At 42.9% G+C, this 27,713-nt stretch overlaps 1 protein-coding gene across 1 annotated transcript in view; it reads left to right on the forward strand.

Annotated features, from left to right (window-relative positions):
• The first annotated feature begins 3,047 nt into the window (after positions 1-3,047).
• LOC138303631 (C-type lectin domain family 2 member D-like) overlaps positions 3,048-27,713 on the forward strand; it is a 62,352-nt gene continuing 37,686 nt past the window's right edge. Inside the window, exons 1-2 of the mRNA XM_069242929.1 lie at positions 3,048-3,172; positions 15,198-15,391. Coding sequence (XP_069099030.1) covers positions 15,281-15,391 — 111 coding nt within the window. The 5' untranslated portion in view covers positions 3,048-3,172; positions 15,198-15,280. The remainder of the gene's footprint in view (positions 3,173-15,197; positions 15,392-27,713) is intronic.

The following is a 27,713-nucleotide window of genomic DNA, read 5'->3' on the forward strand; positions in this document are numbered from 1 at the left end:
GTCCTGGGTAAAGGGGAGGTGGTCAAATCCCATGTCTCCTGAACAAGATCATTCATTCCAACAGCACGTTTATCAGCACCAAGCCAATGGAATACAGTAGGGGAAGCTGCAGAGGCAATCACAAAGGCAAAAGTAAGGGAGTCTTCCACAAGGGCCCACCCCTACAAAACCATGACCTACCATACATTTCCCCAATCGCTCCTCATTTTTCAGGGGAAAATTGTGCAGCTTCCTCCATTAATGGGTATGCCCAGACGTGCTCACTGTGCAACTAGAACCAAGCTATATCTGGCTGATGAGCACTAATGAGAGTGAAGCCAGTTGTTAGGTACTTGTGCGCTGGCTCAGGGAGGACCTGGCCCCGCAGTTCGGGTTGGACTGTTCCCATTGCGGCAGAGTCAAGACTGATTTGCATATGGCAAACTACAGCCGTGAACAGACACATGCTTCTTTTACTTCTTAATTCATAAGCTGGTGGCTCCCTCAGACCCATCCTTAACCTCAGACCCCTCAACTGCTAAATCATCTTAGAACACTTTGCGATGGTGATAACTTAAGAGGTCACCCCCTATTTCAGCAAAGGTTATTTTATGACATCTCTTTATCTCAAAGACACCTAGTTTCATATCCCCATTGACCCAGCCCAACTGAAGTACCAAATACATATGCTTTGTGGTAAGTGGTTGTCGCTACCTTTAAATTCTATCTTTTGGGGTCACCACAGCTCCAAGAGTGTTCACAAAATGTCTGTGAGTAGGTGCAGCACACCTTGGCTGCAAGGGAATTCACATATTCTGATGATTGGGTGATCAAGTGCAGCAGCAGAACGTATTGCCTAGCATGCACAAAAATACCAGTTCCATTGCTTCATGCATTGGACTTCATCATAAGCACAACCAAATTCCACCTCCTGCATTCTCATTTGCAGCCTTTCCTTGGTTCCATACTCACCTACTTCCTCATTTTCAGCAGAACCGTCATACTACAGTGCACAAAGGATGCCACTTTTATGATAATGGCATATTGCTTTGCAATAGTCCCCTATGCAGGGTCGCACATTAGGCCTTTGCAAGGGTGTTTGACAGTCCAATGGTCATAAGCTCTTAGCTGTAAATCCCTCTAAAAGCCCTTCTCCAAATCATTCTGGAAAAAGTGGTCTTAATCAACACTGGAAACATGGCAGTTATATATTGCATACAGAAGCAGGGTGGCACACATTCACCTCAGTGCTCTCATGTGGCACACAGCATTTGTCGATCTGCCACAATGTTCATTTACTGGTGCAACATCTACCAGGGGTAGCCAACAATTTTGCAGACCTATTCAGCAGGGTACATCAACCAGTCCACCAGTAGGAACTCTACCCCTAGGGTCCTTCACTTATACTTCCACTGTTTTCTGCGAGATATCCACACCCACATTCCATGGGCAATGACTGTAAATGAACATTTCAGTGATATTTCCCTATACTTTTCCAGTGTTTTAATTCATGATCAGGAAGCTCCGGCAAACAAATCTCACCCTCATTCTAAGTGCCCTGACCCGAGCCGGACATCCCTGGTTCTGACTTTTCTGGAACTGTCAATCAGACCCCACAAGAGGTGTCCTCTCAAACTAGACCTGCACATGCACAAACATGTCCTAGTTAAGCATCTGTACCCAGCACAAATTGATCCTGTGATTTGACACCTGAGGTCCTAGAGTTTGGGTATCTCCACCTTCCCAGGATGCGAGGCAGCCAACAACCCATACCTATTATGCAGCTAAGTGTAAGAGACTCAATACTGCATAACTAATACATCGACCCTTTAAATCCTAGAGGTTGTTACCAACCTTTTGCAGTTGCAAAAAGTGGGGTTGGCCAGAACATCAGTTTGCCTCCACCTAACTGTGTCACTGCTTAGATGCAAAATGGACAGCAGACATCTTTGGTCAGGATATCAGTGGTAAAAGCACTTATGGAGGGACTAAAGAGTGTCATATACCCTAAGCACCTCTAGCCTTGTGTTGGAACTTCAACAAAGTGCTTACAAGACCTATGGGCCACCATTCAACCCTTCGCACTCATGACCCCTCCAGTTTCTTTCATGGAAAGTAGCTTTCATAGTCGGCATCAACTTCATTAGGCACATTAATTAGCTACAAGCCCCTACCATCCAGGAACCCTTTGTACAGGTTCACAAGGATAAGTTGGTTCTCAGCACCTGCTCGAAGTTGATGTTCCTTCCTAAGGCAGTCTCACATTTCCATCTCAATCAAACCATACAACGCCCAGTGTTCTTCTCACAGCCAGATTCTGTTTCAGAAAGAGCATAACTCATTTTGGAAGTTAAAAGGTATTTTATGTACTTCCTAGACAGGATGAAACCATTATGCAGATCAGATCAAATGTTTGTTTCTTTTGCTAAGCCTTACAAAGAATAGGCCATTTCCAAAATGGACATAGCAAGGTGGATTATCAAGTGTATCCCAACCTGTTACCTTTAGGTCAAAGGATACTCCACACCCTGTCTAGGGCACATTCTACTCATAAAAAAGGCTACTATCGCCTTCCTCAGCAACATCCCCATAGCTTATATTTGTTAGCAGATACTTGGTCAACCGCACACGTTTACTAAACATTATTATGTGTACATATTGGCCCGGAACCAAGCCCTAGTCATCCAAGCAGTATTAAGAACATTATTCCATACATCTGCTTCATTCACGTTCTAGCCACCACGAATTGGAGGGTACTGCTATAACGTCAGTGCTGAGCATATGTATCTACAGCCATACATTCTATGAACAGAAAATGCTACTTACCCTGTAAGCATCTTTTCATAGCATGTAGTGCTGTAGATTCACGCCCACCCACCCCCTCCCTGTGTGTGCATGCAATGATGCAGATCTTTTTACCATAATTGTCTTCATTTTACGTTGCCCTAATGTACCATATTCTTTTGTTCACACTCCATACAGCCTTAAACCTGCTGTACAGAAATGAATCTAACATGGACTTAGTGCCCATGCACAGTGTACATTGAGAGGAGGAGTTACACTGCATCTCGGGACTCAAGAACCTTCTTCAAAGAAAAACAACTTGCAAAAATCTGAGCCCAAAAGTAGGTGGTATGAGTATGCTAAGCACGAGAATCTACAGCACTACAAACTATTAAGAGATGCTTAAAGGGTAAGTAGCATTTTCCATACATTTAAATATATTTTCACTGAAATAAAAATATAGGTTACTTACAGTTAATTCCCTAGTTATAGTTAATAAAAGTAACTAAATCATTTGCTGTGTTTTTCTTTGCTAGCAGCACAGATGCCAAAAGGCAGTCATTAACGTACATGGATGTTTAGGTCTGGCTTGACTGCAGCTTTCACCTGACGTTGTATGATCAACAAAAAAGATTTTTCAGAGTCCTACTGAGTGAGGGGCGTAGGCTCCAACCACTTGTTGGCCCTCCTGATTACAGGATTTGATTGAGCCACGTTTATGTGCTTCCACTAAAAATATTGCACTTTTAGGCTTGTGGTAAAGTTTATAAATCATGCAGCAGGACTGAGTTGGTTATGATGCCAAGCCAATGGTCATGGCTGTTTATTATGAAATGGTAAAGGGAGTAGGCCTGACACATTTATTATGAAAAGCATATATCGACGTCGATCGGCATTTAAGTGTGGATTGCTATTACTCTATATTTAATCCCATATATAGGTATTTTGTTGCTTGGATTCTACCAGCTTTCCGTAGTAGGAAAGAGTTTTGACATTGGCCACCTACTCTGAGAAACCCCGTGGAGTTCTGATGTGATGATCCTTGTTAGGCCCCATTGAGAGGGGTTGCATATTGTTTTGCAAGCTGTACTGTTCTGCACATTTGTAATGTCATAACTATGTAGACCAGTGATTCCCAACCTTTTGATTTCTGTGGACCCCCACTTTAACATTAATGGAACCCAGGGACCCCCACTGAATCATCATTAGAATCCGGGGACCCCCGTCTGAGTCATTACTGAAAGCTGGGGACCTAATTTCTCAATATTTGTTAATATTTTTTAATTTTCTAGGCTCTCGCGGACCCCCTGAGAAGGCTTCGCGGACCCCCAGGGGTACCCGGACCACAGGTTGGGAACCACTGATGTAGACTGTTTGCCAGTTTACGTGCACTTTAGTAGGCTGGTGTTGGGTAAAGTGTAAAGACAGTGTTTAAGGGTAAAGGCTTCATCCGTTCATTGGGAAAGAATACCAGATTTCATAGGTTTGATCTTTTTATTATGAAACATTATGACAAAGCCAGAAGGCCTGGCCTACTTATTGTGAAATGCATGGATTAAAGACAATAGGCTCTTTAGGATGGATTGTTATTACGTAGGTGCTAAAGCCTGTGGAATTTCTCAGATTCCTGTAGGAGGCAATGGTTTTGGTGTTGGTGATCTCCCCCAACAAACTGGGGATAGAATATATATAATACAATATTCCTTATTAGGCTCTTTTAAGAGAAACAGTATTTTCCTCTGCCAAGTGCAATTTTGTATACATTTTTTCTTTTTTGCCTGATGGATGCCTTGTGGAAAGTGTACGCTCAGTACAATTGGCTTGAGTTGGTTGTGGTTGCAAGTTGGTGATAAACACTTTATTTTATGACAAAGGTAGTAGGCTTGACATGCTGATTGTGAAGAGCATATGCTAAAGCCCATAGGTGTTTTAAGGGTGGATTGTTATTACTCTGAATTACAGTCTATAGATGTTTCGTTATGCGGAACCCCATAGATTCCCTTAATAGGCAGGGGATCTGGCGTTGGTTACTCCCTCTGACGAACTGTGAGAAGAGAGGATTTGCACTGTAAGAATCTCTGTTCGGATTTGCTAGTAGAGACGCTATTTTGCTTTGCCCACTGTAACTTGGTATAGATTTGCAATTTTCTGACTGTACGCCCGATGGTTGCCTGTGGGAAGCATTATACCCAGTCCTGCAGGCCGGCGTTAATTATGGTGACAAGCCAATGATACCAGCTTCATGCTTGATTAATGAGCAGGGAAATATTGTGTCCAATGCCACCGGTCCGGTCTGTTTATTATGATATGTTATTATAGCGGCAGTAGGCCTGGCTTATTTATTGTGTAGAGCATATGATGAAGCCAGTAGGCCTCTACCAGTGGATTGTTACCACATTATGTTACAGGCCGTAGAAAAGTATTTAGTTGCATGTAATCTCACAGTTTACCGTAGTAGGCAAGGGTTTTGGTGTTGGTGTTCCACTCTGACAAATGCAGGGAGCAGAATTTCACTGTGACGATTGTTGTTAGGCCCTTTTTGAGAGGGGCTGTATGTTGTTTTGCCACCTGTCATTTTGTACATACTGGTAATTTTATAAATGTATGCCAGATGTTTGCCAGTTCTGCATGCTTCTCTGGGCCTGGGATGTATACAGTGTGAAGCCCTGGTAAAGGGCAGAGGTCTCATCAGTTCACTGGAAAAGGTTATATTAGATTCATTAGTGTTTTATCTGTTTATCATGAAAAGTTATGATAAAGCAAGAAGATCTTTTTTTATTGATATTTTTAGCTTTAATTGTGGATTGTTATTACACCGCTAAAGGCTTGAGGCAGGTACTTTGTTACATGGCATCTCACAGATTACCGTAGTATGTTAGGATTTTGGCGACCCACGTGAACCAATCATGAGGATAGACAATTTGCACAATAGTTATCCCTAATAGGAATTATAAGTGGGGATTTTGTTTTGTTTTGACAACTGTATATTTTTAATTTTATTACAGTAAACGTGGTTGGTGGCATGTGGAAAGCCTTATGAACCATCACAGTAGGTCTTAGTTACTTATCGTGACAAGCTAATGAAAAAGTTTATAGGCTTGATTTTTTAATGAAAACTTACGATAAAGGCTGTAGGCCTGACATATTGATTGTGAACAGCAAATGTTAAAGTTAAGAAGCATTTAAAGGTACATTGTTATTACTCTGTATTAAAGCAGAAATATAGGTATTTATTACATGAAATCTCACATCTTGCCATAGCAGTTAAGCATCTTAGTGCTGGTTACTCCCTTGCACAAGCCACGGGTATTGAAGATTTACTGTCAAGATAATGGTTAGGCCCTCTTAAGAGAGATGGCATTTTTCTTTATCAATTTAATTGTATTTACTATGCATTTATCATGCCTGTATGTCTGAAGGTTGTCTTGTTGGAAAGCTTATGCTCATTACAGGAGATCTCTGTTGGCAATGGTGGTAAACCATTGATAACACCTACAGATCTGATTAGTTCATGAGGAAAATACATTTCTATGAACCAGGAAAATATATATCTTTCACCATAGATGTGTCCTGTTGATTATGAAAAGTATGAGGAACACATTAGGATTGACACATTGCTTGCAAAAAACATATGTTAAAAAATCAAAAGACATTTAAGGATTGATTGTTATTTTTCTTTACTAAAGCCTACAGATAGGTATTTGCTCAAAATACCTAATCACTTTTGTACTAACTGACAACCCCTAGAGGGAGAAGATTTGCACTATAATAATTGTTGCTAAAATCTCTTCTTAGCTGTCGGACAGGATCTTGTAATTCAAAAATTATTAAAAATTAAATACTCAGACAAATCAATGGAAGAGTGGACCCAAAGGCTTTCTATGTATCTATATCAAGGCATAATGTAAATATACATTGAGACAGATACATATTGGGCCGTTGGGTCCACTCTGCCATTGATCCGTCTGAGTGTCATTTGTACTCTGCTTCCACCCATGACAGCAAACTCCATGGGGTAATAGTTCAGTCAGCATTAGTATTGGCTCCTTTGCCCTGTGAGTAAAGGCATTTTCTGAATATGTGTGAACATCCACCTGAAAATGAATGTGCTTCAGGGCCATGGTTAGTTGGCCAGCCCTTTAGTTTTTAATTTTCTCCTGTTATAGTTCCCCTTTCATTTCTTTGCATCTCCTCTTTTTATTTTAATGTTTCTTAAAATGATACTGCAGCTCCAGTGCTCATGGGTTGGTTGCTAGCTGCTGATCGCATCTGCAGTGTGCTGCATTCCATGTGTCCACTCCAGCTAAATCAGGAAATCGTTATGTAATGCTGTTGTCCAAAGTGTATAATTGTTTTATCATTCCAAGATGGCCAATACGTTGCCTCTGAATGTGGCGGCCATGTTTGAAGTTTAAAACACAGATCCACTAGTTACAATACCTTTGTAAAACAGACACCCGTTGCTATGTTTAGGACTCTTATTGCGAGGATATGTACTCTGTCTTTAGAAGACAGCATGTTTTATGTTTTCTACTTGTATTCTTATCATTGATCTTGTGTATGTTGTTGAGTCTGTATGTGTTTTATTGCGGTTGTGTCAGAGAATGAAATGAAGGGTAAGTCAGTGGATTGTTGAATGGATGCATGAGTACAATGATGAGTGGAGATGTGTCTGTATAATGGCTTATTGAGTGTCTACACCCATCAGTCATACAAAAAGCACTTTCATTCATATGACAGACCGATTGGCATTGCCAGTGCTTGGTTTTCTTTAGTTTGTTTTCTATGACATGGGGACTGAGTGCCTCAATCTTAAATTGACAGCCACAACATGTCTCTTCATTTTGCTGCCAGCCAACCAGAACATTAGTTTTGTGCTTGCTGTACCTTGGTACTCCTCCAGTACTATTGCACCACCAATGAGATTGCTAGTTTCCAGCTCCCTGTACTTCCCTGGAACTACAGCAGTAGAACAGTGTTACTACATATCTATACATTTTTAACCTTAATTTCTTAAAAACTACTGAACAGATTTAAACCAAATCACAACAAGCATTTGCAACGCAAAAGATCTTGCGTACACTCGAGTTGGGGCTATTGGCATTGTAAATTCATAACTGGACTTCTTTTGCCACTTAAATTGGTCAACCCTGCCACATATATTTTGGTCCTTTCTGCCACATAATTTCAGTGGCCCTGAATAGAACTAAAGGGCTAGTAGGTCTACTGGAATATTATTTTCAAACTACTCCAAGGTGCAAAACAAACGTTCCAGTCATAAGAGAGCTTACAAATACACTGAATGGTGGGATGGGTTATTGTTTTGGGTTCCCCACTAACCCGGTGTGGGGACCCAGAGATGATCTAGACATAAAAAGCACGCTGTGGTGAACACGTTTTGAAGGTGGTCCTATTGTACAAGGAATTATGAGGAAAACATTTTTGTAAAAGGAATGCCCTGCAAAGCAGTATCGGGCAACTTTCTGAGTGCCGCGATTAATGTAGTATGTTGACTGTAATGCTCAGAACAGCCTCTAGAGGGCACCACAATAAAAATAGCATTTCTAAGAAACATGGTCATGTAGCCACACAGTTAGCCCCTAGATGGCATAACACATGAAAACAGAATGGCAGAAAATATTGCAGCGCAACAATATAATTAGCCCCTAGAGAAGGTAGTGCATTAAACATTTTCAAAGCTAGCAGGCCTACTATAATTATATTACAAACAAGACCCTCACAACACAAACTACTCTCAGCTGTAAAATAAAAGTTCAAGCCCTGAGAGAGCTTAAAAAGACACTCACTAGTGGGAGGGTTTGTTATATTCCCCCCCCCCAACAGGGGACCCAGAGTTGACCTAGACAGAAAGAGTGCGTCCTGCTGAGGTTTTAGTGGTGGTGCCCTTGCCCTAGGAAGCATTTTTGAAAAAAGAATGTTCTGCAAAATATTATGGGGTGAGTTTCCACGTGCTGCAAATATTGCAGTATATTGACAGTAATGCTCAGAACAGCCCGTAGAGGATACCACAATAATAAAAATAGCAGTTATAAGAAACATGATCATGTAACCATATAGTTGTCCCTTAGAGGGCACAGCCATATACAACAGAATGACAGAAAATAATGCAGTGCAAGTATACCTTTCGCCCCTGGAGCACATTTCACATTTTCAGGGCTGTCAGGCCTACTGCAGCAATATTAAAACACGGCTTTCAAAACATTAATTACTCTCACCTCTAAAACAAACCTTCCATCCATGAGAGAGCTTAAATAGATATTGAATTGTGGAAGGAGTTATTATTTTGGGGTCCCCAATAACCTAGTGTGGGGACTCAGTGGTGATCTAGACAGAAAGAGTGTGTCGGGCTGAACGTTTTGGTAGTGGTCCTATTGTCCTAAGACCACCTCAGGCTGAGTTATGGGCAAAAATGTTTTGCAAAAGAATGCCTGCAAAGCATTATAGGGCGAGTTTCTTAAGTGCAGTGAATATTGTAGTATTCTCTCTCCCACTGTGCCCAGAGAGCCGCATTGAGGATTTCTGTGCTTTTTACATAAAGCATTTATCAATTATAAGTGTTTTTGTGAAAGCTATGGAGTGTGAAGGGGAGAGCCAAAAGAAATGGCTCTGATTAGGTGACAGTGTGAATAATGTGCTCAGCGCTTCAATACCGCCAATGGAGTTCACGCTGCTGATCTGCTGTGTTCGCACTGAGAGCGGCTTGAGCGCCATGAAGTGGAGAGACAAAAGAGAAACATAATTCACCCTCTCCGAAGTATATTGACAATTGTGCAATAATCCATGTAACTGGGTCAGTCTGGAAGGTGGTAACAAAACCGCCCCAAGGCAAGACAAACGTAAAGCATTTACCAATGACATCAGGGGATTTTTGAAAGGCAAGCCCATGAATGAGTGGAAGTGATGGGTGTGAGATGCGGTGGTTAAAAGACCACAGAATACTTACAACATGTTGAAACGCGCTTGCTATCGACCTTAAAATGTCACAATAACTTCTGATTAATGTTTCTGGAGAGAGATCTACGGGAAGATTGGATTTAGTATAAGGTAGTGCAGAGGGTTAGTATGCCTGCTACAAAAAAACATCACAGAGTACATATAGTGTAAAAATGTTAAAATAACTCTGGTGATTAATATTCTTTCTGGAGAGAGAATATACTTTTGCCTAGTGGAAGCTTGGACTCATTCTAAGGTAGCACACAGGGTAAATATTCCTGCTGCAAAGATCATGTACTATGCAGATCAGAGTGCATATAGTGTAAAAATGTCAAAACAACTCTGATGAATGTTCTTTCTGGAGAGAGAACGTACTTCTGTCTAGTGGAAGCTTGGAGTCATCATGAGGTAGCACACAGGGTAATGTGCCTGCTGCAAAGAATGTGTACTAGGCAGATCACAGAGTCCATATAATGTAAAAATGTCAAAATAACATGGGGTATTAGAGCCCTTACTTGTGACCAAAGTGTGGAACACCAGGCCCCTTAATTGTGAATGAAGCATCGGACACTGGCCCTCACAAGTGACCAAAGCTCAGGAAACAAACTGTTACATGACTACAGCATGGGATATACCAACCTTCACAAAGACCTTACTAGCAGCTAAAGCGCGGGGCGGCAGCCTCCTACTTTGGGGATGAAGTGGGGGACATATGGAGGACGGAAACGCATATGTTTAGCAACAAAAGAAACAGATAGTAAGTATATATTTATAGATGAGAAAAACCAACGGCTTGATGACATAAGAAAAAGTAATGGGCGCTTGGCGTACGTCATCAAATTCTTTAGTAAAATTTAAAATCTTATTTTGAGTAAAAGAATCCATAATATTACATGAATGAAGAAAACAAACAGTTGTAAGGCCCATTTTTTTACAATAAAAAATCATGAATAACATTGTTTAGTAAAACTATTGCGTTCGGGGTGATGCTATATAGTGAAATATGGCTTATTTTTTTCATTGGACACAAACCATCAGCTTTAGAGCAGAAACTTGTAATAGGTGTGGCTAAACACTTCCCCGACAGCTGGTTATTGTTTTTTTCTTTTAGTAAGGCCAGGTGGAGTTAGGAAAACTTGCCAAAGTTGCCTCAGAGTTTACATAAGGCAGAGACGTCACAGACGCGTGCACGTGAAGTAGTAATTAAGGTGAAGCTCTAAACAAAGGTGTAGACAAATGTGGTGTGAGTTCTGCAGCTGTGCAGGAAGTCACAGCAGGGGTTAAATTTACTTAGAAGAGTTTGGGGAGTTTCTGCCCCAACACATTTTCCCAGGAGTCACCATAGTTGGAGAGGCGAGAGGGAGTTGTTCTAGAAGAGGCTCTGTCTGCAGTGGGAGCTGTTTGCTGTTTGCTGGATTCCGACAGTAAAAATTTCACAATAACTCTGGCGATGAATGTGCTTTCTGGAGAGAGAAAGTACTTTTGTCTAGTGGAGGCTTGGACTCCTTATAAGGTAATGCAGAGGGTTAATATCCCTGCTGCACAGATTGCAAAGGTTTTTATCAAGTAGTTCAGTAAAATTGTAATATTGTGCTAAAAAAAATAACTCATTATTCCTGGAAGCCCAAAAAAACATCTTCAAAGCCGAAAATACCTTTAAAGCATTATGCGGTAACAGGGCTGCTGCATATAAAGGCTAAAGCACTAAATACTGAGGCAACATAATTTTAGACATAATTTTAGAACCATCTCAGCCTCTTCAGCTCACTGTTACATCTGTTTTTTTTTTCCATTTGTGATGCTTTTTAGGGTCGAGTGCAAAGTGCTCTGTCCCTGGTATAATCTCTCTGTGGGCTTTTAACCACACCCATGTCATGCCCATCAGTTTTGTTGGTTTGTGGGCTTGCCTTTTAAAATTTGCTTGATTTCATTAGTGAAAGGCATTTACTGTGAGAAAAGTAAAATAAGCAAGCATTTGCAATGCAACGGGTCTAGCGTTTGCTCGCGTTAGCGCTATTAGCGTTGTAAACTCCAGACTTTTCTTGCCACATAAACTAATAATGAAAAGTAAAACAGTTTCACATAAGTGAGCTGATGGTCGCCATGAGCGTGAAGGAGACACAGAAAAGGAAACAGATGTTCGTTTGCAGTGAATCGTTTTGGCAAAAGCGCAATTATCCATGTTACCAGCAAAAGTGGAATTGTCACAGAGGAATGTAACAGGGACGATGACGTGCAAAGTGCTCGACCACTGCTCAGCAAGATCGATATTGCACTACGCAGTAAATGAAAAGATAAAGTAGTCCAGAAACCGGCTGAAAACATGGAGCCTTGTATGTTTTCAGTAGTTGACCGGTGCGCTCGAGGAGGGCTAAACACCGGAAAAGGCATAAAGCATGCATGCCTTTCACAAATGAAATCAATGACTTTTTGTAAGGCAAGCCCACAAACTAATGAAAGTGATGGGCGTTACATGGGCGTGGTTAGAAGGCCATTGAGAGATTATAGCATGGGCCAGAGCGCTTGCAAGCACTCGACCCTAAAAAAGACACAAGTCACAACATTCTTTTCAAAGACAATGACACGCCTCTAAAAGTACGTCCCTGTCATGTCTTAAAATAGAAGGCAAAGGCATTTCAAAAGAAGACAACTAACTATTGTAGCTCAAAACCAAACACGAAACAAAACATTATAGTCATGGAAGTTTGTTCCTCTCGTGGCTTCCAAAGAAAGCCTACTCACCAATGAAAAAAGTGCTGACAAGATGAAATGAATAACGTGAAGAGTAAGGACATATGTAACAGGGGCAGTCCTTATAGGAGGTTACAAAAATGCAAAAGGAGGGAATAGGAAGCATTTGCACCAATGTAAACCAAGCATTTAGCAAAGACAGTTGAGTAACCCAATTACAAATATGGGCGGTATTTAAAGCACAATTTCTAAAGTCAACACATCTCGAAGAGACACTGCCTAGGCGAGACCTAAATAGAACACTTTGTAGAACAAAGTCTAGCTTTCTACAAAATTTGATGTCATTCTCTTCAGGTGTTTTGGCTGTGGCACTGTTCAACTTTCTTCATACAGTTTGGATGGGGAAATTGCATTTTGGTGTCCTCCTTTTTCTCTGCCCGCTTGATAAGTCACCACAAAGTCTTTCAGGAAGGAGCTGAGTTGGCTTTAATTGTTTTGAAAGAATTGTCAAGTGGCACCAAAGTAATGAGCAAAATAGAAAATCCATTTCCTCTGAAAACTTGGGCTCTCATTATGAACACAGTGGTTAACGCCGCCGTGTTCATGCTGGTGGTCTTTCTATAGACCGCCAGCCCCCCTGGGGCCCCGCCGGCCGAATAATGTACATTCTGATGGGCCATGACATTGCCGGCGGCTCCACATGGAACCACTGTCAATGCCTCTGCGGTGGGTGCAGCTGCACCCGTCGCGCAGATCACTGCCCGTAAATCGGGCAGTGACCTGCGCGAGGGGGCACTGCATAGGGGCCCCTGCACTGCCCATGCCAAGTGCATTGGCAGTGCAGGGGCCCCCGGGGGGGCCTCAGAGCATCCCTTCCGCCAGCCTTTTCCTGGCAGGGAAACCCGACAGGGAAAGTCTGGAGGAAATGGGATCATTATCCGAGGGGCAGCAGTGCTGACTAGTCTGATAATGATGCCGTCCACTGTCAGGCTGCCTGTCGGAGGTAGCCTGGCAGTGGAGGAGGGCCGCCTATGGTGGCCCTCCCTGTCTTCATTATGTGGCGGTCTGGGCCACCATGCCGGATGGCGGTATTTACCGCCACCGCCGGCATGGCGGCCCGGACCGCCAACATCATAATGAGGGCCTAAAATGAATTGGAATTTTAGATATATTTTTTGTTTGGATACTTATTGAGGTGACTCCCACACCAATTGCGATACCAATTTTTGGTGCTGCAGTGGCCCTGTTAGCCTTGATAGGGTTGTCTGATGGGATTAAACTACCTGGTGGTTGTGAGTCCTAGCAGGCCCTATGGTATGCTTCTTTAAACCTCCTCGGTTGCCTTAAAAATTACCTTTCTTTTCAGTGTCCTAAATAAAATACAAAAAGTCTTACCTGACACACTTTTCATATTTCATTGGCGGGCAGTCACTCAGGGATGTCCAGTTTGCCTACTGTCAATGTGTGCTTCCAGTGATCGTTTGGTTTACTGAATATTCCCTTCAAGAGACGGCTTGTGGATGAAAGGCCTTCATACACAAGATACGGGGCCATGAACTAGGGGGGGCACTCATTTAAATGTAATTTCCTCCAGTTTACTTAGTGTTAGTCTTCTTACTCAGTTGCTTAGTATATTGTATCACAATTGTTGGTTCCATGGTGCATCACTGCGTTCTGCGATTTTCATACGTTTTGTACACAAAGTTCATATGCTGGCCAAATGCAGTTTAAAAAAGGTCCTTTAAAGTTTACACCACATCTGGACATGTGCGACCCTAAAGCTAATACACGGGCACCCATATAGCAAACTTCTGTCTCTGCATGGGAAAAAGAAGGATGAGCATTCTGTGGCAAGTTCAATGACTTGACTTGTTTATGTGCATTTCTAGCATGTAAGGACAGGTGTAATCCTGAAATGAACAGGATGAGGCCTAGGTCTCTGAAGTGATATTGTTACAAAATGACCCCAACATTCCCTTTTACATTAGAGTTCAGATAAATTGCCTCATCTTAATGGAATGTTCAGGCAAGCATGGTTGGTGCCGTAATGGACTAAGGTCCATATTTATACTGTTTTAGCACTGCATTTGCGTCATTGTTTGACGCAAAATTGGTGCAACCTTACAAAATGCAATTGTATTTTGTAAGGTTGCGCCGCTTTTGCGTTAAAAAGTGGCGCAAATGCGGCGCTAAAAAAGTTTAAATATGGGCCTAAATGTCAATCAATCAATCAAGGATTTGTAAAGCGCTATTAATGACCCATAGGGTCTCAAGGTATGCATGTTTACTGTACACATAAGTATCAACTTAAAGGTGGAGTTAAAGAATTAGGTTAATGGGAAGAGAAGTTCTGTGTATGTGTGTGTTGGTGGTTGGAAGACTAAATATGTTAGTGTAGGACAGAAACGTCTTTAGACAGTTTAGCGGAGATCATATTTAGAAACCCTAAGCCATCTTGGGTTTAGGGATATTGGGTCCTACCACCACCTTCTGTACGAAATGGACAAATGTTAATGGAGCCAGGAAAAGTTGCCCAAGGTCCCCAAAATGGTGAGGTAAATTCATGTGAACCCCCGCCAATCTCCATACAGCCTAGGGAATCAGTGTGAAATGGGAGGCCATGTAAACAACATCCCATGAAATGGTTGCTAGACACACATCATGTGTAACTTGATCATAGCCAGCACAGTGCTGGTAGAGTAATCCAGTGAAGAAGAGGTCTTCTTTGACCTCCGGTCCTACTGTTGTCCTTCATTCTTAGATTCTCACACATTTCTTTGTATTTGCAGTCATACTAACAAAACCCTGCGATGATGGAAAAGAGACGAAGGAACAAGTTCTGCTTCCATGTGAAGATGGGTGGATCTTGTACATGGGCATCTGCTACTTCTTTTCTGAAACTGATGGCAGCTGGGCCAACAGCCAAAGCTTTTGTGCCTCCCATAAAGCCACCCTTGCTGTAATTGCAACACAAAAAGAAATGGTAAGTGCACTCAATGAATGTGGGACATTGCAAACGTAGGCAGGGTATGGGTGTAGACTGGTGTTTGACATCTTTCATAAACATGCAACTTTTAGTATGACCTTACTGTACTGTGACCAAAGGTTTCAAAGCCTGCAACAAGGGTCATCACCGCCCACACAGTGTCTTCGGCAGGCCTTGAATGTCACCCCTGGACATTGAATCCCTCCCCTAGCCATAGCATGTCTTGCATTACTGTCAGTCCACTGTGTTTGCTTTTCCTTCTTATTATTTCTTTCCTCTTGAATGAAGTTTCTTTCGACATGTTGAAACATCACTGTTCTTTGGCTTCTCTGGACACCTGGAGACTGTTTCAGCTCAATGTGTCTCGTCCCAGCTGTTTTCCACCGCTCCCGGAGGTGGCCATGGGTGTGCCAGCTTCAGATTTAGGTTTGCTTGGGGAAGAGTTTTTTCTTCCGATGCTGGTGCTTGTCTTTTACTACATCCTGTTTGCCTGTAGGGACTCTCAAGGAGTTTCCTACAGTTTCATTAGTATTTTTCTTCCCTATTTTACTCTTCTTTCAATATACAATGTGAAGGGGAATTAGGGAAATACCAGTGATTCTGTGTCACACCAATTGGAACAAATTATCCAAAAATATGTGTAAGTTCATGCAAAGTATTTGGTCTGCCTGGTCACCCCGGTTGCTTGAAGAATGTCTTAACCCCAGATCAGTCTCTTCATGGGGGCACATTGTTAGTGATTTGACCGGCTCTTTTAATGACTCATTGACGTTTTCACTCACTAACTCATGATAAGGTCCGCAAAGAAAAAAGCAAATTCTCCAAACCAAATCCTCCTGCGCCTCCAGTATTTTGTCTCCCGTGTTGCTGTGTAGGACTCTGAGTTGATTTACTGTTGAGCAGGAAGGAGTCACAGGCACAGCCAGCCTCACTGCTGAGGGCTGTGTCATCCCTACCACTCCCTGTCATCAAAGGGTGGTACGGCGGCACTCGGTTTACAACGCAAGACTGTCAGAACCTCCTGCACATCTACTTACAAGTGCACCAACAAGGTCTTCTCTGCGAGTGCAATCTCCTAATATTCTCTAGGCCCTTCTGGGAGCTGTATTTACCTCTGACTGGGGCTAAGGATCCAGCTGGGCAGAGTTCTGAGCCACTCCATGGTTGTGGGTCACTCTTTGGGTATTTCCATCGAGAGGGAAGTTTCAGAAGGTGCAGCCTCCACTAGTTGCTCTGTCTCTTACCTTCTTTGAACACCGGCTAGAACCCTGGAAAGTACTGGAAGAGGCTTATCACTTTAATGTTAGTTTGCTTTGGTCATATGGTGCATCTGATAGCAGCCAGTTCACAAACTTTCGAGCTAATGATGACGCCCCTCTTACCACCTGGACGGAGCTCTTCCCAACACATGGAAGAGAGATATTTTCATTTAGCGAGCGTGCACATGGTGCTGCTGGCCTTGCCAAAAGAATGCAGTGCAAATGACACTGTAGAAATGGTCAAGGGCATGGGATCAATTCAGTGTTACTTTTTTAATGGTAAAAAAATATATTGTTGCACAGTTCCAACACTACTTATTTCTTTGATCAACTGTCTGAGATGTACAGCTGATGATGTGAATACGGACCAGTAAACGCACCAATCTAGAAAGCTGCACAGGATGTCTTTCATGCTGAGCGATCAACATGTTTGTTGTACAAGATCTATTAGTCACTCTTACAGAGTAAAGAATGAGCTTCTATCATATGTTAATAATCTGCTGGTAAAGACTCTCTGTGGACAGAAACATTAAGGCTGATAGAGGGCTGTCACAGCAGGTGGCTTTGGAGCCCTTTCTTCTCCTTGATACGTAAAGCTAGAGATGTCAGAGGCTGGACAGTGATTGCCTCCTCCACCGATCTCCTGATAAACATTTCCAATACTACTCTCAACCTCATGCAAAGAATAACCAGCACACAGTAGAGAATGGCCACATATAGGTCCCAACTGTCAATAAATACCTACATTTTCTGAAAGGGCTAACTTTGTATTGAGCTACGAACTGCTAATGATGTTCTTACTTGATGAAAAATGGAAACTGCATAAGATCTTGAGATAGTTCATGGTTTAACCTACTCCAGATGCTGCTCACAAGGAGGTCAATGAGATCGGATGCATGGCTTAAGTTGTCTGGGTTGTTTACCACCAGTCTTAGTGACCTTCTTTCTAAGGTCTTCCAAACGTTATGTGTTTCTCGTTTAAGGGCAGGGAATAAAGTTTCACAGGCTTGGACCTGATTGACCAACACACAGGCAAAGGATGCTATCACCTCTTAAAGGAGATGTGTTTTGCCGAAGATGGTTCATTTATAGGTAGCCTTTACAAAGCTAGTCTACCTAGGCCTGCTCCCGAAGGAGGAGGCTTTACTAAGCACTAGCAGTCCCACTCTGGCTCTCTGGATGTCAGAAACAACAAGAATAACAAGGATGGGCTCTTGGCACAAACACAAGTCTCCAGTCATCCTCAGAAATAGTGAAAAAGATATAGGTTCTCACATTTATCACTGCTCAGGGTCTAGTAGCACATTTTGTCACAGAATGTAACCTCCTCTGTTACAGCAAGAGGTGGACCATCCCAATTCAATTTTCAATAGTATGAGGGATAGTTAGTGACAAACCCAATTTGTGCCTGCTTTTGCAATTAGTTTATTCATGTACCAATCCGTACTACCCATAAGGCTTCCTACATGTGCCTGCGTGAGAAGCCTCTGTAACCGAGTTACTAAGAGTTTTGCATTTCTGCACAGTAAAAAATACAACCAATTCATGACCACGTATCAATATTATGGAGCATTTTAGAAAAGATCAAGGGAAACACAGGAAAGAATGAGCTAGTCTCTGGTTGGGTTATATGTTGCATCTGCTACTGCTGATGCTTCAAGAACTATACTAAAAGGTCAAAATCTGTTCTATCGTTCGAAATATCCATGTAGTGTAGATTTGTGAGAATGCCACATGGGCTTCTGCACATGTGTTTACAAAAACTACTGGGGGAGCTTAAACTTTGCTGCAAATAGCACATAACATAAAGCTTCACACTTGGAAGAAGAAGTGAGGAAGATAGGCTAATAGCAAACAGGCCTAATTCGGCAGAACAGCAATCTCTCAGCCCTTCTTGCCTCACCTTGGCATGGCCACATTTCCATCTAGATAAAGACCTGACTTCACCTGACTAGACCAATTGACTTTGAAGGCATCAGGACCAAGGAAATGGCAACCAGGGTGAACAATCTGCTTGGAATTGGCCTGTTAGCCTGGGGTAGGTGAATTAAGTGCCTATTAAGGGGTGAACAGATCCTACGTAGCTCAATGACTGCTATGGCTGTTCAGAGTGTTATCCTAAGTATTTGGAATGACTGTGCACTAGTGAACAGTCTCCCAAAGGCTAGTTTGGTTCTGCTGACATCACTATCAGGATAACATGGCCTAGCTTCTTGTAGCCAGCCTGCATGAACCGCCACTTAGACACACACACACACATCCAACAGCACATATTAGACATAACATCGAAAACACAGCACAGAAATGTTAGTCTACTCTTGTGTTGCTGTAAACAGTAGATGCCACCGAGATACATAAGTCACATGCATTCAAATTATTAATAAAACAGGATATTTCATGTAAATCAACACCGCTCACAGATGGCACCCCTTGAGGAACAGCTCAATGACACCATCATCACACACAATTGCTCAGTGAACATCCAATCAAGCCGATAGGCCAGAGTATACTGTGCAGAACGCAATTTTGCAGGATGACTGAGACTCCATTCTGCTCTGACAGCTAACACAGCTACAAAGTCCTTCAAATGTCAGACTGTGCTCTCTGCAAATAGTAAGCACTTCATATGACTAGGAATGGTGCAAATTGTGACAGCATTTGACCTGAACCTGTTCACCCAGGATGTCCCCAGACTACAATAACCATGACATCATAATTTAATCTCATCACCCTTAAATTACCCTTTGAGGACACCCTCAGGGCAACTCAGACATCACCTTGAAAATTCAATATGCCCCACCTAGGGCCATATAATCCAGTTCAATCAAATTCTAAGTTTTCTTACTACAGTGGACGTCATCAATATGTTGGGATGTGAAATTTAAAATAGCGATTGTTAAGACCTGGAGAGATCACAGGATGGCCTCATATATGTGTATGAACTAACACAAGTCAGCCTGCCACTCCAGACATGGAGCTCTGCAATGGACCTTCAAAGGAGCCACCCATATGATCAGAACTTTCCAAATGCTACATTGCTAAGTGGGTGGGGGATGCCTCTCTGGTGATCTTCTATACCTCCTAGCTCCCTGGATAAAAGCAAGTCCTGGCTTTACATTATGAAATTAAAGCATTGACCCGCTGAACAGACAGACACCTGGGGAAGCTGAAGGACAGTGATGTCAACTCATCAAAAAGTTCAATGTAAGAGAATGTATTATAATTATAAAAGGCTTCAAAGGCAAAATGTTGAATGTGTTCTGTCTGCTGACATTAAATTATTCAAGAAATAATATATAGTGTGTGGACACTTTTTATTATTTGTGTGTTTGGTTCTCCATGTCGCAGAAACAAACATATGGCAGTCTTGCTGTGGAGTGCATTGCCGTAGAAGACATGTCTGTTTAGTAGCATTACTCTCTGAAAAGCTTAGTACCACATCGGGCTTTTATAAGAATGATAGTTGAGTGGACACATTTAGTCAGGCCATTTGTGTGTAAGCTTGGTGATGGACAGGCCCTAAGCAGTCTAGCCTGAGGTGGTGGTTTGAGTTGCAATTGGTGCCCTTAAACTGTAAAAACATGATTTCAAGCCCTGACAAAGGCAAACACTAGGCGCCGCTACAAATCTCAAGGGGGGGGGGAATAAAAAAATTATTTCTAAAAACGTACCTGTTTCCGTAGCAGCTGCCTGCCACAATGTTCCAGCATTCCCTGGGACACCAGCACAGGCTGCTCAGCAATCCTAGCCCTGCTCTCATGCTTAACCTGGCATTAGAGCAGCACCCGGATGGGTCTGAGTGGCTTGGACTGCCACTCAGACACTGCCCTGGGGTCTGTGCAGTTTCTCCAACCCGGCTGTGAAACCTGAGAGGGCCAGCCAAACTCACATGTGCACAGATTCCACTCCGCTCTCCCCCTCCCATGGCCCAGCATCGCCCCTCCCTGTACCTGCTGATGGCTGAGACAGTAGCTGAAAGATAACGCAATACTGAAATATCTTTTTATCTTTCAGCTCGGGGCTTAGCCAGGGGCGCAACGCTCTTTCACCAGAGCTGCCTCTGTGCATTAAAAATAAAGAAAATAGCTTTGAGTGGTGATACAAATATCCAATTAAGACAGCCTCATTACATTGTTTTGTGAAATATTTAATGGGAGTGGCCATTCATCTTTTGATATCACATTCTATATTAACCACTTAGTGTCACTTTACATTCAGCGACAGTGACATGGCTATGTGCCCTGGTGGCTTCACCAAGCTGCTTCACCAGTCAGTATCTCGAAGGCAGTTTCTGCCAAGGGATTGCTCTCAAAAGCACCAGATTAGAACACCTCCCACTTGTCCCACTCACTAATACAGTAATATCATCTGAATAAATCCCCCAGCTCGTTGACATCAACACACTGCATTCATCCAAGACTGCTGACATCATATGACAACACAACCTACATCCACTCTTCATCTGCTCACACCCACATCCACACATCCCAGACCTCAGCCTGTCTAAGCCTAACATTCAAATGTTAGATCATGTGCATAAGGCAGGGTGAGGACTTGACGTCAAATACAGATCCAGTGTACCTGCATAGTGCCTCAGCCGGATGAACTCCCACGTGCCGCTTCCATAATGAACAACCTCCTTCAATCCCGTATGGCCCTCATCAAGAACTTCACAGAAGACATCTCAGAATACTTCCCTCCTACCTCCTGCCATCTCTCTGATGCTACATTCAAGTCATATAACTTTAGTCTCCCCGTGGCCAAAGCACAGACAACAAAAGTAACACTCTGAACACTTCTCAAACACTTGGACTTGCAGAAGTATATCATGAAACCTACCCACACCAAAAGGTAAACATTGATTTTATCACAAAGCTTCACCCTTAGTCCACTGCCTGGACCGAGACTCCTGGACTGGACTTTCTAATGCACCATCCCCTTTCTCCGTGCTAAGCAATGCAGTGTAAGCAAGTGAAAAGAGAAAAACAAACATACAGACTTTTAAGGACTTTAACAAAAACATCCTCCAAGGTGAAGTTATCAACCTTTCCACCTCACACCAGTCCTACTTCTTAAGCTATTCAAAACTGTACTGAAACACCAAGTGGAGCTAAATGAGCAATGATTCTGCATACTCAAACTATCAGCATCATGGTACATGCATAAACTCCCATAGAAACATAACAGAGCAAGAAAAGAAAGAGTCTCAACTCCCTCAGCCAACTCAATTCAACGTGGCATGCCTCACTGCTATGTCCAAAACCAGCTTTCATAAAACATCTATCAAAGACACAACTAACGAAAGCTAAGAGAAAAAAAAACAGTTCTCAAGGCTGTAAAGTATAAAAGCAAGTGTAACAATCAATCACTTCTTTAATTCTAAGAACAACCACAGAACTCATATTAGCAAGCCCAAACAGACTTTCACCTCACCTCATACCGCAATGAACTACCTTAATCCCCTCTTGTACACTGAACTCACTAACATCCTCACTTCTAACAAGACATTCTTCTATAAAGATACCATTCCACTATCATCTGTCATGAAATCCCTTCAAGGAGATTCACTGCATCCCTACGTAGAATTATCAAAATCTCCTCATCCAAGGAACCTGCACGGAAAACCTAAAAATTGGACAGATCCTACCATTATTGAAAAAAAACCCTAAACTAGACCAATTACCACGTGATCACTTATCTACTTTTTGAAACAAAAATAACTGAGGGAGAGGTAACTACCCTGCTACAAGATCATATCCTGAGAAATACAAGATTACCAATCAGGCACCAGACCACGCTGCAGCAAGTAAACAGCTTCAGTTCAAGCAGTTGACATCCCTGACAGTAATCATTATCCCTGCTCTTGCCTTTGACACAATTGACCACTGCACCGTGAAAAACATGAGTTTCTCTGACAGTCCTGCAATAGCTTACCGCCTACATTTACAAAACATGTTTTCTTAATGATTGTTATAATGAATATATTTAATTTAAAGGAGATGTACTACAGGGCACATGGAGTCCTCCTACTGGCAGTGTGTCTGGTGGACTTATGTTAGACGGCTTTAAGCATAGGAAGACTGGCTGCAACACTCTCGCTCACACACTCTGTTCAGACTCTGATTGACAGACTATTAATGGATTTAAAAAAGGAAGAGTTATATATTCAAATGTTTTTAATAAACAAATTCCTGGTCCCAGTTGAGGGTCATTCGCCTACTCCTTGCTGAATATTATGACGTTGTAGGAGTGGTCAACTCTGCCAACAGCATAATACCTCGTGAAATATTTATAGTTACATCAGATTAATTTGTACCTTCATTTTAAGACACCTGAAACGTGATGCTTTGAGAATATTCACTTTTGATTTTCTGCCCTCTTTGCCTGACCACATTATTGTGATGTTGCTATTGTGTGGGTATTCATTGTTGCCAAGTGTCGCCTTGGCACATGCCTCATTTTAAGTCATCAGTCCTGACCTCTTAACAGACCTCACCAGAGATCTGAAGCTTGAGATTTTGCTGTTACCATTGTAACTGTGGATCAAAAACCTCATCAGTGAAGGGCAGATGTGTAAAGAGCAAGGATTAGCTGAAGGTATCATACATTAGAATGGGGCACCTTGCAGCTATGTATTTCGTTGGTACGTGGAAGCCTTGTGTCATGTTATCACCTCTATCCCATATGCATGGTGACAGCACTCTGTTCACAGGTACTGATCACTAAACCTTGTAATCAATGTTTAAAGCCTTGGCTATTCGTCAGTTCGCCAGTTATCAGTATTGACTTGTTAGAAGAGGGTGCCGATGTATAAAAGGGTTTAATCAATCTGTGGGCAAATGTGAAAGTACATGTTGGTCAAGATTCTTATGAGCCAGCCATTTCACCATTCAGTGAAAGAATTTAACACTGCTAAAAGATCTAATATGGTTTCAATATTTCCATATGCTCTACAGTGTATAAAGTAATTAGATCAGACATAAACATGCTTCTAAACCATGCACATTTAATCCAAGCACTCAGAACTGGGAAAAAACAGTAGGAAGAAGAAACTAGGGGTTCATTATGACCTCGACAGTGAGTGTAAATGTGGCAGTAGTACCTCTAAAGGCCAGCGGTACATACCGTCACACACACCGCCATGGCGGTAGCAGCCACCGGGGCGTAGATGTCAATCTCCAGCCCGGCAGCCGGCATAGTACCCCCAGTGGTATTATGAGCCTGCCTACCACTATGGTTTTTGAAAGCAGTTTCCCCAACCCCCAACACTCACCAGATGCCCCCCAGTCCCCTCCATCCAAACCCCCCTCCTCCATCCAAACTCCCCCCACCCCCTCCGATTCTCACACTCACCCCCCATACATGCACACACCCGCAGATGCGCACCACGCCTATGCCCAATCACACACACTGGCATACACGCATTCATACATGCATACTTCTAGACATGCTCGCACACATTCTTACACACAATCACACTGACATGCAGACACAAACTCACTTCACCATTCTCTCACATGCATACACCCACGCAAACAACACAACACACACAGACGCATTCACACACGCACTTACACACTCAGACACACACACACAACATTCCCCGCCCCCCTCCCCTGTCGGACTTACCTTTGTTGAGGAGATCTTCCGGCAGGCCCCGTAGCAGAACACCGCCAGGCCGTATCACGCGTCATGATACGGCTGGCGGTGTTCAACTGGCGTGGCGGTGCTGGTGGTAGCAGCACCAGCTTACCACCGTCCGTCAGTATGATCACTGCCAGATTTCCACCCTTCTTGTGGTGGAAGTCTGGCAGTGATCATTATATGGCAAACGGATGGTAGCCAAGTGACGGTATGTTGGCGGCCGTCACCGCGGCGGTAGGCGGTTTTTACTGCCATTGTTGTAATGACCACCTATATATGTTCGATAGTCTGTGTGGCTGTAGATATACATGGTCTGCATTCTCCTGCCATCTAGTGATGGGTCTGGAGAGTTGCAAGTTGTTTTTCTTCAAAGAAGCTGTTTTTTCGAGGCACAGGATCGAGTGACTCCTCCTTCTTGGTGATACAGTGCATGAGCATCAAGTCCTTTATCAGATTGTTTTCTCTCTGCTGTTGGGTTATTTTTCGCTCCGTCTTCAACTTGCTCTGGTCCAGGACTTTCTCCCCATCTTTTCTATAGTCAATGATACTCTTGATCGTTGTTTCTATTTGCACATCGAACTTTACAACTCGTCGGATCCAGCTCCGGCTGTACTCCCTTTGGGGCAGGCCTGTCAGCCTTCGGGACTACATACTTGTCATGCCGAAAAGAATGTAAACCTGATGGAGCAGACACCATTTCGATTTTGTCCTCGGTGTCACTCGAAGTACCCTTACAACAATCTCCATCGGTGTGCAACTTCTGTCTCTCACCGGACCGTCAGGAGGTGACCTGTGAGGTGTGTCGATCGTTTTGGTCCAAAAAGACTCTTCGGGATCAACGAGTTCTCAGATTGGAAATGGCACGCAGATCTCCAGAATGTACCCCGTATATTTTTGAGGAAGAACATGCGCAGGAGGAGCCAGGACAGGAAGAAGCCGTCTCCATCCAAGATTCAGATTCCCACATCCTATTCGACCTCGAGAGTCAAGAACTAACATTGGTGGAAACCGTGAATACTGTGGCCCTACCTTTACCCACAAAAACACAGAAAAAAGTCACTACTGAGGTCACCGAACCACCACTGCCTTCATACCATGGTCGGTTTCGAAAGGACAGTTCAGCTGACCCACCTACCGGCTCGGCACTGAAAATTATGATGACTGCGGCTGTGTCTTCAGCATCAACCACATCCACTTCGATCCAACCTTCCATCAGTAAACAGTCGCCACCAAATGCATCCATTTCGAGCCAAGAGTTTTCGGATCCGAGTTCAGCACTGAAAAAGTCCATCAACCGAACAACTTTGGCACTGAAAACCAAAGAGCATACTACTCTGGAGCCTTTGGATTCAGGCCACTCCTCCTCCACACCCTCACCCATTCAGTCAATAACTGAGACTGTGTACGCTAGATAGCACATACTATACATCCAAGAGGGCTCATGGCGAATTGTAGCTTCACCTACTTTGACTTTTAAAAGAAAGGTTAGTTTTCAGGAGGCATTGGACACAATAATTCAATTTGGTGTGCACTAGATGCTGCCAATACAGCGGAAAGGGGAATAAATTGTAGTGTATTGATAAGAAGAGGTTCAACAAGCAGTATTAAATATGTCTTTTGACAGAGAACATCTCTTTGGTCCACAGGTTCACTCTACATTAGATAATTTTTTTGCCTCCCAAAGTATAGAGGGGGGGGCTGCAAATCCTATACGGCATCTGACCCTTCCGCATTCCATAATAAGCATGCCTCAAGCTCTTACACCAAAGACTCCTTCAGAGGGACATTCAGAGGCAGTAATTTGAGAGACAGGGCAAAAACAATAACTCTCTGGGCTCTGCTTCCACAACAAAGCATTAACTACCTGAAAATGCCCAAACTCCATGTAACACCAGTTAAGAGGCATCTTCAAAACTACTACACATATTGGACAGACATAACATCGGACCAATGGGTCTCTCCAATATCCAACATGGTTATTGCCTGGAGTTTACCACCACACATCCCAACATCCCTCCTCGCACACACAGGTTATCACAAGAACACCTCGCCCTCCTCAAAGAAGACGTACAGTCTTTTCTTCTAAAAGGAGCCATAGAACCAGTTCCACCCCAATAACATGGAACAGTTCCCGTGGGCAAGCCTTGATATGACAAGGCCTTATACAACTATCCTGCATGATGGTTCGGATAGCCATCTCAGCAGCTTTCTCAGGCTTCTTAGCATGTCAAAGCATGTTGCCGCCAGTTTTTTCTCTTGAGTTGCCACTGAGAGTTTATTGTCTAGCCAAAAACCCAGACTTTTGACCTCTGTTTTGGGGTTGAGTTGACTGCCAAGAGACTGAGGCCAGTTCAATTCCACCCAACTAGAATTTTCAACCACCCTTAAATTTGGTTTTCTCTCTATTTTATTCCAGACTGCTTTCCACCATACAATATATGACTTTCCTAAGGCAGTAATTAAGATGGAAGGACATCTTGTCTGTTTGATGGGAGAGGGTGATGGCGATCTGTGTGTAATCAGCATGAGATACTGAGGAACGGCTGTAGCCATTTATGATGTCTGCCAAGGGGGGGACAAACAGATTGAATAGCCCGTGGCTCCATGAGGCACCCTGAGGGACCCCACAATTTAAAGAGTTACGTTATTGACAATATGACTTCCTTGCAGACTTGGAAGGTTCTGTTATTGTGGAAGGAGGTAAACCATTTAAATGGTATCTGGCCTACCCCTGCTTCTTTATCCTTTTTACAAGCAGTACGTGGGAGACAGTGTTGAACGCCACGCTAAGATCCAGAAGGATCAAGGCCACGGACCTCCCTTGATCCAGGATTGCTTTAAGCTCCTCCGTGGCAGTGAGCATGGCAGATTCAGTGCTGCTACTTAATCTGAAACTGGTCTGGGAATGGTGTAGTTTGCCGTTTGTTTCCAGAAATAAAGAAAGATTCTTCTTAACAAATTTTTCCAAAATGGTGCTGGGTCATGGAAGAAGGGAACTGAGTTTTAGGGGGTTGTCTGATAAGTAAGCAACTAAACATGTCTTTCAGCATGGTGATTACTGCTTTTCCTCCTTTTGGCAAAATGTCTGGAGGTGCAGGGTCTTGCAGGGAGCCTGATTTTAAGAAGTTCAGCATCTCCTCTGTGTCTTTTTGCATTATTTCTGGAAAAGTGCTTAATTTGGCATCCTGTAATTGGGGCGACTTAAAGGCTCATTCATTACCTCCCAGAGTAAGGAGGATGCTATTTACTTTCTCCAGAAAGAAATTTGCCAGTATATTACATTGTGACTCTGATGGAGGGGGGTGCTATTTTATTATTGGCGTGTTTCATCAGGCTGCTTCCCAGTTCTTTTGAGGAGTTGGCTGCATTATAAATTTTCAAGGCAAAGCAATTCACATTAACATTCCTGATAGTGT

This window comes from Pleurodeles waltl, chromosome 7 (genome assembly GCF_031143425.1).
Source record: "Pleurodeles waltl isolate 20211129_DDA chromosome 7, aPleWal1.hap1.20221129, whole genome shotgun sequence".
Lineage (NCBI taxonomy): Eukaryota > Metazoa > Chordata > Amphibia > Caudata > Salamandridae > Pleurodeles > Pleurodeles waltl.